This window comes from Lissotriton vulgaris, chromosome 11 (assembly GCF_964263255.1).
Source record: "Lissotriton vulgaris chromosome 11, aLisVul1.2, whole genome shotgun sequence".
Taxonomy (NCBI): Eukaryota; Metazoa; Chordata; class Amphibia; order Caudata; family Salamandridae; genus Lissotriton; species Lissotriton vulgaris.
Window position 1 is genome coordinate 727,380,338 of NC_141699.1, and position 13,231 is coordinate 727,393,568.

The window sequence follows — 13,231 nt, forward strand, 5'->3', positions numbered from 1 at the left end:
CTGGTGACGAGGGCCTGGGTGACGGTCTTCCTGGTCTCTGTGGGGATCCACCAGAAGATCTTTCGTAGCATGCGTAGGATGTTGAAGCACGCCGAGGAGACGTTGTTGACTTGCCTGGTCATGGAGAGGGAGGAGTCCAGGATGAAGCCCAGGTTTCGTGCATGGTCTGTCGGTTTGGGTGCGGTGCCCAGGGCGGGAGGCCACCAGGAGTCGTCCCAGGCGGAGGGTGAGGAGCCCAGGATGAGGACCTCCGTCTTGTCCGAGTTCAGTTTCAGGCGGCTGGTCGTCATCCACTCGGCTACCTCTCTCATCCCTTCGTGCAGGTTGGCTCTGGCGGCGGCGGGGTCGTTGGTCAGGGAGAGGATCAGCTGGGTGTCGTCGGCGTAGGAGATGATGCTGAGGTGGTGTATCAAAATAATTTGATACATTAAAGGAAGAGATGAAGAATGCACTGAGTTTACAGGCATTTGTGCCAGGTGATGAAACTATAATTGTCACTGATGCTATTCTAAAAGTCTAGGTACAGTTTTATTGTAAAAAAGACAAGGACTAGAACAATTGATAGCATGTGCTTCCCGATGTTTGAAGGGATCAGAGATCATTTATTCTGTAATGGAGTGTGCGTCCTGTTTCTTTTCCGTGCATTAAGGAAGTTCAACAATTTAGTCTGGGGTACCACCTTTAAAGATTTAGTGATCATAAACCATTGAAGGTGATATTCATGAAGAAGGGTCTGTTCTTTGTTTCATCAAGAATAAGGAGATGACAAGTAGCTCTTCAAAAGTTTGATTACTGTATAGAATATATACATGGAGTTAAAAATGTGTCCGCAGATTGCCTGTCATATTTAGTAGCAGAGTCTGATAAAGATGAGTTACAAGACTAATTTCAAGAAGAGGAAATACACGTGTGTGCAGTTATTATGGGTGCTGTAACTGAAGAGGATTGGAAAACCGAGCTAGGAAAAGATCACATTTTATTGAAAATTTTAATTGCAGTACAATCTGGTGTAAATGAATTGCTAGACAAATCCTGGTCTAGGATGAAAATTTGATGTCTGTTGATAGAGGCATGCTATTAAAAGGATCAAGACTAGTGCTTCGAGAGGGCCTGAGAAGTAAACTGGTGGCATTACGTTACAAAAGTCATATGGGTATAGTAAAGATCAAGTAAAGGTTGTAAGCTCATTTTTGGGGGCCAAGGGTAGATGTGGATGTTGAAGAAGCTATCAGGGGTGTAATAGTGGGAGAATCTTAGTCACTAGGCAGGTTCCCATAGTATTCAGGAAATTGTATAGTAATCTTAGCGATGAAGTTTCTATTGATATTGTTGACCCTTTGGAAGAGGAATATCAAACACCTTAGTTAGTTGTATTAATGGACCTATGTACCAAATGGGTAGAATTAGCAGGTGCACATGGTATTTCTTCTACATGTGTGATAACATTTTCAGAAGAAGTATTTAAAAGGGAGAGTTTTCCCAAATCTATTTTCTCAGTTAACGGACTACAATTCTGTTCTTCTGAAATTGAAGAATGCATTAGAGTTTGTGGTATACAGCACAAAACGTATTCAATTTATAACTCTGAAACTAATGGAGTTGTGGAAAACGTAATAAAACTTTAAAAAGAGAGTATTCAATTACCCAGAGTAAATAATTTTGATTGGAAAAAAAGTTTACAGCAAAGAATCTCTGCATATCATATGTCCTGGCATTCCTCCATGGGAAAGACGCCCTTTGAATTTCAGAAGGAAATATCTCCAAGCACTATGCTTTGCTCAGGGTGGATGAATTGGGGCAAAATGTCAAATTTCATGGGTTAGTGAGTGGTGATAGAGACATGGATTTACAGTGTACAATAAATGTTTATTTTGACAAAACGATAGATCATATGTCAAAATAGGGGATTGGGTTAATACAAGAGCATCAGTGGGATGTGGACAGTGGTCTACATGCACAATTGCTCTGAAAGTAGGTAAGACATTTAAACATGCAGTCAAAGCAGCTGGTGGCAGGATCTGAAACAAAAGTTTAATTGTAGTACTTGATTCCCAAAACTCTGGAGCTGTAACAAACAGAAAGGTAGGTTGTGACAAGTGTGTACAGAATGCTTGTATACATAGTGCAGCTAATGGTAAAGTAATGGATAGGAAAAGTTCCAGATCACACAAACGTACCGTGTATCTTGATGACTATGTCTGTAAGTTCAACTACCATCTCGGTCACTTGAAAGTTGATTACTTTCTTATTTTCACATTATAGAATTTCCTTAGTTGTATGCTTTATTTTTTCTCTCTCCTGCACTGTTCTCTAACTTGGGAATTTGCTTTATAGAATGCAGTTATGTCATCAGAATGTTGGGATTTGACTGTATGGCAGTTAAAGATGAGTTCCTGATGGCTCTGGTGTACTATATAGGTAATAAATATCTCCTACTTTCAAAGTGATATTAGCCACACAATTTTTCTGGTGTCACCAGTTACACAAATATTTCAGCATATCCAATTCAGTACTGGACACCATGGAACTCAACTAGGGGAAGCCATGAGTATACGTTCTTCTCTTGGCTTGCACTATGGTACCCATAGCACTGTGCTTGCCTGGTCTGAAAGGACATGAGGGCAGTGGCAGGAACAGAAAGTAAATATGATCTACGAGTAACATTTAACTTTCTGAAGTCCACTCTTTGCTCTTCCGTTAGCCCCACCAACTACAAAAAGGAATCTACTGATCAACTAGGTGTGGGGGAAACTTTCTATTTCATGGCATTTATTAGTGGTTAAAATAGGCAAGATGCTAGCTCTGCGATCGCTGGCACTCTCATGCACCTTCCAACACAATTCACCAAGACACTGTCAGTCTTTCACACAGGGAGCTCAGCTCTTACCACACGGTAGTTCTTCCAGCAGTGATAGCCACGCCATGTTGCCTGGATTTTAACTGCTGCCTGTTTTTGCCTCAGGAATCGCCTCCTGAAAGCGGCAGTGAAAGGATGTTAGTTATTAATGGAGTATGTGGTTTAGCAGAAAGGTAACTTATGATAACACAAAACATGACAAACTGAAAAATGTTTTTAAAAGAAAACCTAGTTTGAAAATGCAAAACAAAAAGAGAAAAATGCTAATGTTTGCAAAAAATACAAAAATAGTTAACAAAAGCTTCCCAAAATGTCAAAAACAAAAGGAACAAGAAGGTTTTGCACTTTTTTGTTAATAAAATGTATGTTTATAAAAGATAAGCATGGAGAAATGTTAGTGTCATTGTAGACTCTCTACTTTGTCTATTATGATTCTAAACAGGAATGCAGCAGTGGTGAAGGAGCACTGAGGGAGCACAGCAGCACTGACAAGGTGAAGTAAATTGGAATGGAATGGGATGCATTGTTTGGGGAAAAAGCAACAAAATGTGAATAGCCTATCCAACCCTCGATAACGGAACAAGAGAGGAGATAGGTGAATTGAAGAGCAAAGAGAAAGAAAAGAATGAAGGGGGTGAGAGAAGATGTGGGACAAAGGAGGATGGGCTGCAGTTAATTAGCTCATTGGGGTTGCAGAGAGAGCCCCAGATAAATCAAGCGTTGGCAAAGACAATAAGCTTGATATTTATATGGCATGTGGATGCTGTACAAACAGAAAACATATTGGTTTTGCCAATACGTGTTTGCCCAGCAGCACTGTCGAATGAGCACAGACAAACATTTTTTTGCTCACCAGTGCCAAGGGACAACTCCTGTTCTGTTTTCAGATGTAAAATAGCCCATCGTGGATTACAATTGAGGGGAAAGGGCACACCCAAACAGGTTACGGACAAACTGTGAAACTAAAAACCTGCAGAGGGTCAACCCAAGGTATGAATGACAATGTTTCAAGCCATTGTCTGAAAGTTCTGGAGCAAAAGAAGACAGTGACTGAATGAGAACTCAAGCAAAGCACCCTAAAGTAAGTACAGTATATAAAAGGTGTGCCATGATTGGCACAGGTGCCATACATGTCAAATCAATAAAGGTAAAAATAGAAGCACATAGGAAGTCAGGCCAGGGAGAAGAAAGTAAATTGGTATGGGGTTTGGGTGGGAAAGTGGGGGAAAATTTGAAAACAAACATGAGATAGTAGAAAGGAATTTGGAGAGGGAGCAAGAGACGAAGGGTCTGGAGCATAGGCTACGTAGAAGAAGAAATGGAAGAAAACACTTTTGCCTTGATTGGTAGTGGGGAAAAACAGTAAAAAGTGGAGGCTGTGAGGTAGGGTAAAATTGAAGGGAGTCTAACAAAAGTGATCAGTGAGAAACAACACTTAGTAGATTCAAGGAAAATTGTATTGATTACATAGACTTTGACAATTTGCTGAACCCCAGTGAGTTTGGACATTTCAAATAAACTGATTAGTTTAAATGATTTCCTAAAAATGGTATTCACTACGTTTGTTTTCTTACAAATCACAATTGTTTTATTAGACATGTTCAAGCCTTCTCCTTTTCTTGACATCAAGTGTGAACTTCCACCACATATGCAAGCAATGCAACCTTTTATCAACTCGTAGGAGAAAAGAGAGGTTTTCTTCAATGCCTGACAGCAGCGTGAAACCTTATCATCCACAAACGATGTTGACTTAAAATCCAGGAAGTAGATTTCAGTGATGTGTGCTGCTGAATGGTAGATATCCAGGAGTGATTCTACTTTATCGTACGTTCACTGAGATGCTTCTTGTGGAATGTGCCCTCACTCTGTCCTGAAGCATGTGCTTAGCTTTACTGTGGAGAGAAACTGATGCTGGCTGACTGCCCGCAAGCAATGCCCGCTTAGATGGAGGGAGCCCATGTCTGAATGGCCAAAATGTAAGTCAAAAGTTCATATGTACTAGGGACTATATATGTAAAATGTGATGCACCTGAACTCATCCAAGGAACGTGAAGCTTTTTCTGCTGGAGTAGTTGTGTTTAGAAAGAAAGAACAAAGAATTACAGGTTCATGCAGATGGACGCTTGAGGAAACCTTTGGAATGATTCTAGGTTGGGTGTGAACGGCGACTTTATCCCTAATGAAGGGAACTAATGTTTATTATGAATGCTTGATGCTCTCTAACTCTCCTGCTGTAGTGAGAACTAAAAGTACTGTTTTCCATGACAGGTATTTGAGCTCTCCCCTATAGATCAACTCAAGTTTGGCACCATCAGCTGACTCAGCATTGTTTTAATTCCCACCACACAAGAGGGTATCTAACAGGAGTGAAAGTGGTAAATCATGAAGTATTTGATGATTCTCAGAGAAAACTGTAATATAGCATCTACTGTCCATCTAGATCTTGATATTGCAGCTAGAGGAATTCTATCTGAAGGATGTTTGCAATCATCTTTGATAGGTAATAGGTGTGTAGCATTTAGTGGGGATGCATCAAAACAAGGTTCAGTCCTTTGTCTTTCCACCACACATGGAAGCGTTCACACTTAGCTATGTAAATCTTTATCATAGCTGGAGAATGTGTTTGTACCAGGATTGCTCTGCAATGGGCAGATATGTCATGATGGTCAGCGGCCCGGAACCAAGCTGTCAGGTTAGGCAATGCCAAGTCAGGATAGAGGACCTGACCGTTGTGTCTTTAGAAGAGTTTGAGATGGTTCTTTAACTGAATCACTGGCGGTCCAGACAGATGTACTAACAAGCTGGGTCAATTAGTACTGGTGAGCAGTGCTCTGTCTTGGCCATCTTCAGCACTCGGAGAAGTGGCAGAAAGGGATAGGCAAAGACGTTAGGACATGTCATTAAGAAAGCATTGCCACTGGACTGCGTTGCCAGTACTTGTGTAGGTCAGGCATTTCTTGTTCTGCAAGGTGACAAACAGATCAAGTGCAAGGTGGCAAAATTTCCCAAAGTTATGCTGTAGCTGAGCCTGATCGTGCTCCCGTTGTGGCAGTCCATCTGGGCATGGCTGAGCATATCAACCTGGTCATTCTGAAGCCACGCTACATCTTCCACAGAGATTGCCACTTTGTTTTCTGTAGTCCAGTCCCACAGAAGTGCTCACTACTCTACAGAGATCAAGACTTTATCTTTCCCTGTTTGGTGATGTAGTGCATTATCTTGTGTTGTACATCCTGATTAAGGCAGTTTGACCCTCTAATCTTGACAGGAAGGCCTGTAGGCGAATTTTATGGCCCATATCTCAACAATTCTTACATAGCGTTGCTTTCCCTTGACGAATCAGAAACCTTACCTTCTACCTATCCACCACCATTGTCCACAACATCGAAAGATGTCCCTTCCTATGCTAAGGATAGTCATGGAGAAGCAGTGGGTGTCACAGTCGCGATGCCCGGTGGTGAGGCAAACAACCCTGGTCAAGAAGCATCTAACAACCACCCTCGATGCCTGAGTACTTCACCTATCAACGGAATCTACCCCCTTTGTAGTAGTCCTTGCAAACCTCCCAGCGCTCCCAGTGGGACCTAAAGAAGACTTCAACCAACTCAAGAACAAGGTGGTGCATTGGTTGAATTCTAACACAGCCCCCGGACTGAGGGTGGAAAGCCAAATTATTATGTTGAGGACAATCAGCTGAGTAGGAAGGGATAGGAAGACGTGGAATGGTGACTGTAGTGTCATTAACTTTAACAACTGCCAGGTAGTGGAAAGAATAGTAGCTTCGATCTTGCATCCCACCAACTCGGGTCCTACTTCAACCATCATGGCCCTCCCTTTGGGTTATTTTTATAGGCTCCAGACCTATCTGCCCCTTCCTGGAGCTAGGATCCATTGCCTTGGACCGAGGGCCACAGCAGGTGGTTGCACCCAGCTTTGACGCATTCAACAGGTTCGCACCAATGGGATCGCTTGATTGTTGTGATTAACTGTCTACTAGAGCAACACCTGATCCCAAGACCCTCTTGATTCAGAAGCCAATTGGCCCTTGGGGCAAACCACTTTGGCCCCTCCTGAATGCAAATTTATCCCCTGGTACATCACAGGGTTGGCTAACAAGTTTCATGATCCGAGCTGTACACTATTTATAAAACAGTATGATGTAATTTGCCTACAGGAAGTGTGGGCTACTGCTAACAACTTTTTCTTGGAGGGTTTTAAAACGTTCTTTATATCAGCTTCCCCCTCATGTGCAGGTAGAGCAAAGGGGGGTCTGTTTAGTTTTGTCTCCTTGGCCATCTGTAGTGACTGTGTAGCAGTGCCAATGGACTCTTCTACCTTGCAGGTAGAAGAGTACAGGGGATCTAATAATTTGTTGATCCTGAACATTTACAATGCTGTACCCCTCACCCGCTGAAGGCTACAACATCTATCGGTTGGGCTCCCTCATGAGAAATCTGTGATGGAAAAATCAGAGCACATGGTAGAAATGGGGGTTTTCCCAAGTACTCCTACTGCATCTGGACAAAGGAAACACTCTGGGAAAGAACAGTGATGCAGAGGAACAAATACGTGTACAAATCTGTAGGAAAAAAATTAACAATAGTTACTTACCTGTAATCTGTGGTTTTCCAGTATTGGTATCTTTGACAGATTCACATGCCTGAATCATTCCCCGGCGTAGGAGGGGGAGTCCCACGGCACATAAAAAAGTAATAATTATGCACATAATAACCATAACATAGGTAACTTAGAACCAGGAAGTAAAGTAGGCATGAACTACAAGGGAAAAAAACTTCCACATCGATGACTTGTCCAAGTCATTATATATGGTCCAAACTGCAGCCAATCAGACAACAGCACCCCTCCAGAGTGTTCTCTTCAGAGGCTGAGGCTCTCAGATTTTCTCACACAAGAGTGAACTAAGTGATAAGAGCATAAACAAGCCTCTGAGGGGAGGTGGGTGGGTTGCATGTGAATCTATGAAAGATACCAATACTGGAGAACCACAGATTACAGTTAAGTAACTATTGTTCTTCTCCAGTATTGGAATATTTCATAGATCACATGCCTGAATCAGAGTAAAAAGCAGTACACCAGCAATGTGCAATGTTTGAAAGACGCCATTTGTAATATAAAGACATGTACAAAAGATATTATGCAATAACATGCCTAGAATGCTATACTATGCATAAATGTATGTCTATATTACCTACTGGCGATAGCCAGTAGGTATATATAGTTAGGACCTAGTTACCATAGGAAATGCCAAACATTCTATTGGGAATAACTTTGGCGCCAATTGAGGGATCTGCCTGTAATTTTCCTTAAATTTGCCTCGCTGTGCTCCACTCCTTCCCTGAAAGTTTCGGGGGCATTCGTCAAGCGGGGGCCGAGAAAAAAGGGGGGTCCCAAAACGTGTTTTCCCCATGTTAATTTCCATAGGGACATTCTGACAAGGCTACAGCTCGAACGGCTGAACGGAATTACCAGATTTGGCAAAATGGTAGGGACTGGTATGGAGCAGTGCCTTTTGTATGTTTGTTGTAAATCCCTACAGTAGTTTTTGAGAAAATTGAATGTGAAATTGAGTCCAATGCAATTTTCCATAGGACCTTTAGACACAGCTACAGCCCGAACGGCTGAATGGAATTACTGCAAACTTGGCAAAATGTTAGAGCCTGGTATGCGGAAGTGCCTTTTGTATAGTTGGTGAAAATCCCTCCAGTAATTATTGAGAAAATCGACTTTATTCAAATTATATATCTATGGGCGGGACACGGTGCACGCACGGGCATGCTCCGTCCTTGCACTGTCCTTGCACGTGCGCGGACCTTAGCGCGCGCAGAATTCTGATTGGCTGTTGGACGTCTGTCAACATTCCAGTCAGTCGAAATGAGGAAGTGTTGTCTGCCTTCTTGTTTTTGTGGCAGATGATAGTGGTTGTAAACAGAAGTGAAATAGTTGAGAAGGAGGCAAGGTAGAGATTTCTGAGCCCCCTAGGTTTTGTCATGGGGTCTGTAAAGGACCCCGAAGGTTGAAAAAAATAAAAAACATTTTTTTTTAAATCGCGGGGTCCGCGCACCGTGCGGGGACTGCGGCTCAAAAAGACAAAAAAGAAATACATTAAAATAACAAGTTTCAGTGTTTAGATGTTGGTTGAGTGCAACATTGAGTGATGACTATTTCACCTTTGGGTTTAGTTAGGTGTTTTGTGGAGAGTTTGTATGGTAATTGGTAGACAGAATTGGGGGTAGGTTGAACATTATGTGAGTTTGAAAGTGTTGATAATTTGAACCAATTAAAATGTTACTTTGGTTTTGATTTTGTGTGTGCTAAAATGTGATTGGCTTGGTATGTGAATATGTATGAGAAATGCGAAGGAAATTCAGTCATTTTGAGATTTTAGTGTTTGAGGTATACTTCTGAGGTGTGAGATTGACACAGAATTTACTGTTCAACAGTTTTCTAGAAGGTGAGTTGTTAATTTGTAAGGAGTACTAAGGTAGATCTGGTTATACTCAGATGAGGGCTGTAAATGAAATGGCATTTGTAAAGCTTACAGTTTAGATAAAAAAGAGGATGACATTCACTGCACTTGAAATTTAACAAATGATTGGTGCTTTTTGAAAATGCAGCACAGCATATTAGGGTGCATAGTTTTGTTTTTTTAAAAGAATCAATTCTAATTGTTCAGAAAAGGTAATTGAAAGGAACATTGCACATGATTAGCTGTTATATTGAAAGGTCAAAGAATCTTGTTGGATTCATTTGCAACATAGTATGATGAACTTTTTACCTGTGTCCTTCTTAGGTGGGAGTTACCATGGTAACAGGTTGAAAGAGCACTAGGGGGATGGGTGAATATTATGTGAGTTTGAAAGTGGGGGAATGTAGAACCAATTGAAATGTTAGTTTAGTTTTGAAATAGTGTGGGAAGACATTTCATTGGTTAAGACCTGAGATATGTGTGAAGAATGAGTGGGAAAGTGTGTCATTTCTGGTTTCAGTGTCTGAGGTGCATTTCAGAGATTCTTCTTTAGAAAATCTGCTGTATGTTTGACACTGTTCTATATTTTCAAAAGCGATTTTAAAGGTGAGTAATATAGAGAGAGTGCTGTTTGCAGTATTGGGAAGCATAAGAAGCATATTGGGCTTCATTCCTGTTGTATTTTGAAAATGAGTCAGGTTTCTGCATTGTAGTGTAGCGTTCATTTAAATGGGTTGTGCTCTGTGTGTAAAATGAATTACCATGCTAAATGTTTTTTGATTACATGTGTGGCTTAATGATTTTTGACAAGGATCACAGTGAGTGTCTGTGTGAATTAAGGAATTATATTTTTACCTTTTTCCATAATGTTAGCTGTGTGTGCTTACAATTTGTATTTTTTAGTTTATAAGGTAGACTTCTTTTTATATTGTTTTTTAAGCTTGGATTCAATGCTGGTATAGAGATAGCGTAATGGTTTCATTGGACTTGTAAATATGGTCCTTTTTTAGAAGTGCCTTGTGCAATCTTTAACATGGGTGGAAGCAGTGAATGTATGGAGAGGGATAGGAATAGCAGATAGAAAACCTTATGAAATGGTGTGGGAGATGCATAAAGGATTTCACTAATGGCATCAATTGAGATGGAATTTACAAAAAAAAGAGGCATATTTACAAGCCTTTTGCGTAATGTTTGACATGGGTGCAAGCAGAAAATGCATGCAGAGTAATAAAATTGGCACACAGACAAGAATATGAAATGCCGTGAGAGATGCTTAAAGGGTTTTTCTAATTGCATAAATTGAGATAGAATATACAAAAAAAGAGAGGCATATTTACAAGCCCCTTGCGCAATGTTTGAAATTAATGTTGGTATAGAGATAGTGTAATGGTTTCATTGGCATATTTACAAGCCCCTTGCACAATGTTTGACATTAATGGTGGTATAGAGATAGTGTAATGGTTTCATTGGCATATTTACAACCCCTTGCGCAATGTTTAACATTAATGCTGGTATAGAGATAGTGTAATGGTTTCATTGGCATATTTACAAGCCCCTTGAGCAATGTTTGACATTAATGCTGGTATAGAGATAGTGTAATGGTTTTATTGGCATATTTACAAGCCCCTTGCGCAATGTTTAACATTAATGCTGGTATAGAGATAGTGTAATGGTTTCATTGGCGTATTTACAAGCCCCTTGCGCAATGTTTGACATTTATGCTGGTATAGAGTTAGTGTAATGGTTTCATTGGCATATTTACAAGCCCCTTGAACAATGTTTGACATTAATGCTGGTATAGAGATAGTGTAATAGTTTCATTGGCATATTTACAAGCCCCTTGCACAATGTTTTACAATATTGCTGGTATAGAGATAGTGTAATGCCAATTTTATTACTCTGTATTCATTTTCTGCTTGCATCCATGTTAAACATTGCACAAGGGGCTTCTTAATATGCCCCTCTTTTTGTATATTGTATCTCAATTGATGCCATTAGTAAAATCGTTTACGCATCTCTCACATCATTTCATATTGTTTTCTATCTGCAATTCCTATCCCTGTGCATACATTTACTGCTTTTATCTATGTTAAAGGTAGCGCAAAGCGCTTGTAAAAAAGGAGCATATTTACAAGCCCAATGAAACCATTAGCACTATCTCTATACCAGCATTGAATTCAAGCATGAGGAATACTTTAAAAAGAAGTCTACCCTATAAGGTAAAAGATACAAACTGTAAGCACACACAGCTAACATTAGGAAAAAGATGAAAATATAATTCCTTAATTCATATATACACTCAGTGTGATGCTTGTCAAAAATCTTAAAGCCAGTCATTTCACCAAAAAACATTTAGCATGGTAAATCGTTTTAGGCACAGAGAGTGAGATGACACATACACACAAACAGACAGATGGTGTACGCAGAGATTGAGATGACACACACATACAAACACAGAGATGGTGGAAGGAGAGAGTAAGATGAGGCATGCAAAGAGGGAGATTGTGCAGGCAGAGAGTGATAAGAGACATACAAAGAGAGATGTGAACTAGTGTTTATAATGTTTAGTTAATGTAATTGCTATGTGCTTTGTTAGTAGTGGTCTATAATATGTTACATTTTTTTTTCCGGCAGATTGTAAATATCTACAGAGTCATAATAGATCATGTCTACGAAAGACCGCCAAAAAAAGAGTTTATAAGAAAGCTTTATCGACCGAGAGGACTCAATTAGAAGATTCATGCAAAGGACAATCTTCAGAGAAAAGAAAAAATGTTCCTTGTAAGCAAACCAAGGATTTTTTAAGGAAATTGTTAAAAAGCAGAAAAAGTCAAGAAAGTGTTTCTACGGAAAAAAAAGTGTTACTAGAAAGAAAAAGCAGAGGTCAACAAAAAATGGTATAATGGTATGAGGAGATCATAGTGTGTCTGGTAATCGTAGGACAAATCAGTTTTTGGACATTCGTAGACGAATGTTTCGTAACAGAGTAGTTTTAAATTTATTAAAAAATCTTAAGACAAATAATAGGAAAACGGCTTTTTACAAGAAAAAGAAAATATTAGAAAAGTTTGTTGATCAGGCTTTTGAAGTGAAGAGAAAGCTGTATATTTTAGTAATCAATTGTTTGTACACTAGATAAGGCAATCAATGATTTGAAATCAAAATGTAAGTGGAAAAGAGTAATTAATCGGACTAATTTTTAAATTATTTTTTTTGTATTTTTTTTTGTCCTCATTAGCCACTTGATCGATCCAGGGGCATTTCAACCGCAAGACCCAGTCGCCTCTGTACCGTTAAGATACCGTCAAATTTTCCTGGAAGGCTGGTCTGGTGTCGAAGCTGATAAATAGAACCCCACACGAGCTGCCTCCAATACAAGAATACAAGCCCAGTATGAGCTAATAGTCCTATGTTACTATGGCTTGGGGTGGCTCCCTATGGACATGGAGACTCAGGCTTAATCATCGGACCCGGGGGGGGTAAATAAATAAAAAAAAAAACGGGCTCCTAGCTGTTCCGACTCCACTCAATTAGGAAATTCCAAAATCTCACTGTACGGGGACTGCATGTTCTGGCCAAATCTACTTTTGACGTCATGTAAAGTGAGGACAACCACTCTGCATGGATCGGTGGATTGATATTGAACCAGTTTTTGCAGATTTGTCTTCTTGCTAGTAATATGGCATAGTAGAGGAACTCTCTTTCTAGTCCTTTGATGTTATCACTCAGTCCAAATATTACTAACGACCAAGAAAAAGGGATGGAGATTTTGAGGATTGACTCAAGAGATATCTTGACTTCTTGCCAAAAAGTGGTAACATTCGGGCATTCCCAGAACATATGCAGATATGAGGCAGCTGGCAAAAATAATTACTGCAACATTTCCC

At 40.1% G+C, this 13,231-nt stretch overlaps 1 protein-coding gene across 1 annotated transcript in view; it reads right to left on the reverse strand.

The window, feature by feature from the left end:
* Positions 1-13,231, reverse strand: part of LOC147683395 (unconventional myosin-VIIb-like) — a 1,214,266-nt gene that overhangs the window by 626,449 nt on the left and 574,586 nt on the right. The window contains exon 20 of the mRNA XM_086943813.1: positions 2,888-2,972. Coding sequence (XP_086799939.1) covers positions 2,888-2,972 — 85 coding nt within the window. The remainder of the gene's footprint in view (positions 1-2,887; positions 2,973-13,231) is intronic.